The 1,804-nt window shown below is 49.2% G+C and overlaps 1 protein-coding gene across 1 annotated transcript; it reads left to right on the forward strand.

The window, feature by feature from the left end:
• Window positions 1–600: 600 nt before the first annotated feature.
• LOC310876842 (kelch domain-containing protein 3-like) lies at window positions 601–1,590 on the forward strand (the record flags this gene model as incomplete). The annotated part of the gene is made up of 1 exon (XM_083790494.1): window positions 601–1,590. The coding sequence occupies one exon, from the start codon at window positions 601–603 to the stop codon at window positions 1,588–1,590; it is 990 nt and encodes a 329-aa protein (XP_083646620.1).
• Window positions 1,591–1,804: the final 214 nt, after the last annotated feature.

Here is a 1,804-nt window from a genome sequence, read left to right on the forward strand (position 1 = left end):
CACAGCTAGAAGGTCCTGGAGTTCCATTCAGTCTGTCTCCTCACAGCTAGAAGGTCCTGTGTTTCCATTCAGTCTGTCTCCTCACCGCTAGAAGGTCCTGGGTTTGATCCCCGCTGGGGACGCTGTGGGCGTGTTGAACGCTACTATCAATATTGAGATAATGGTCATACATATCTAGATATGCATGACCATATTAGGTCACACATATCTAGATATGTATGACATTTCCCCCCATATTGTTCAGCCCTAGTTGCTATGGTGATCAGTTATTTACCATATTAGGGAGGTCCGCAGGCATCAACGTCCTTGATTGGTCAACCCAAACCATCGGCTTCACGGATTGGACAAACTCTGCGTGATGTGTGTGCCTCTTAACGAAGATAAGTGAAGAACGCAGAATATTCCACGCACTTACACATGCAGGACTTGACCACTAGGATACCATTGACCAATGGCATACCATTGACCACTAGGATACCATTGACCAATAGCATACCATTGACCAATAGGATACCATTGACCAATAGCATACCATTGACCCATAGGATATCATTGACCACTGGGATCCCATCGACCAATAGGATTTATCCACTGTGAGTAATGTCACGCTGGGCGGAGCGTCTGAGAGCACCAGGAACAGCCAATCAAAGTGCTGTGGCAGTGAGACACTGTGTGTACTCCTTCGGAGGTGACGAGGATCACATTGATGTGAACGTCTTCAACACAGTGTCTTTGACCTGGAGGAAGTTGACCCCAGTGACCCCTGGGAGAGGAGAGCGCCACCTCGAGGTTCCCTCCGGGCGTGAGGGCCACACAGCTGTGCTGATTGAATATACCGTCTACCTCTGGGGAGGGCGGACTGACGCAGGTCACTCCGACGTGCTTTATGCCTTTGATGTCGACACCCACACATGGTTTAAACCACAGGTTTCTGGGACCCTTCCAGCCGGGGGGAGCTACCACCAAGCCTGTGTCTTGGAGAAGGCCATGTTTATTTACTTGGACATTGACATGTTCAAGTTGGAAACCACCACAATGGTCTGGTCTTTAGTTAACGTCAGAGGAACTCCACCCCCTGCTTCATCAGGTCACTCTGCCACCATCATCGGGACAAAGATGTTTGTATTTGGGGGCGGGAGGGTTTGGGATCAGTATCTCAACACCATCAGAGTGTTTGACACAGAGACCAACCATTGGCTGAACACACCTTCTGCACAGCTTCTTCCAGAAGGACGCAGGAGTCATTCAGTCTTTACCTACAATGGAGAGCTGTACATATTTGGTGGTGAAGGCTTGGACCGGAATTTCAATGATCTGTGGAAATTCAGTCCTGAGAACTTCTCCTGGAAGAAGGTTGAGCCCAAGGGAAAACGCCCACATAGGATGAAGAATATGTGCTCTTGCATGGTGGGAGATCGTGTCATCCTCTTTGGAGCAGACACCAGACCAGGTGACCTGTATGTCTTAGACTTAAGTCCAAGTATCAAGACATTATGCAAGCTAGCAGTTATCCAGTACGGTCTGGAGCAGTCTGCACTCCCACACAACATCAGGTGGGAACTGGCAGCCATGACTAGCAACAGCCAATAGGAACTGGCAGCCATGACTAGCACCAGCCAATAGGAACTGGCAGAAATTACGACCAACAGCCAATAGTTACTGGCAGCCATGACTAGCAACAGCCAATAGGAACTGGCAGACATGACTAGCAACAGCCAATAGGAACTGGCAGCCATGTCTAGTAACAACCAATAGGAACTGGCAGCCATGACTAGCAACAGCCAATAGGAACTGGCAGCCATGA

The sequence above is a fragment of the Protomyctophum parallelum genome, assembly GCF_964188405.1.
Source record: "Protomyctophum parallelum genome assembly, chromosome: 19".
NCBI classification, from domain to species: domain Eukaryota; kingdom Metazoa; phylum Chordata; class Actinopteri; order Myctophiformes; family Myctophidae; genus Protomyctophum; species Protomyctophum parallelum.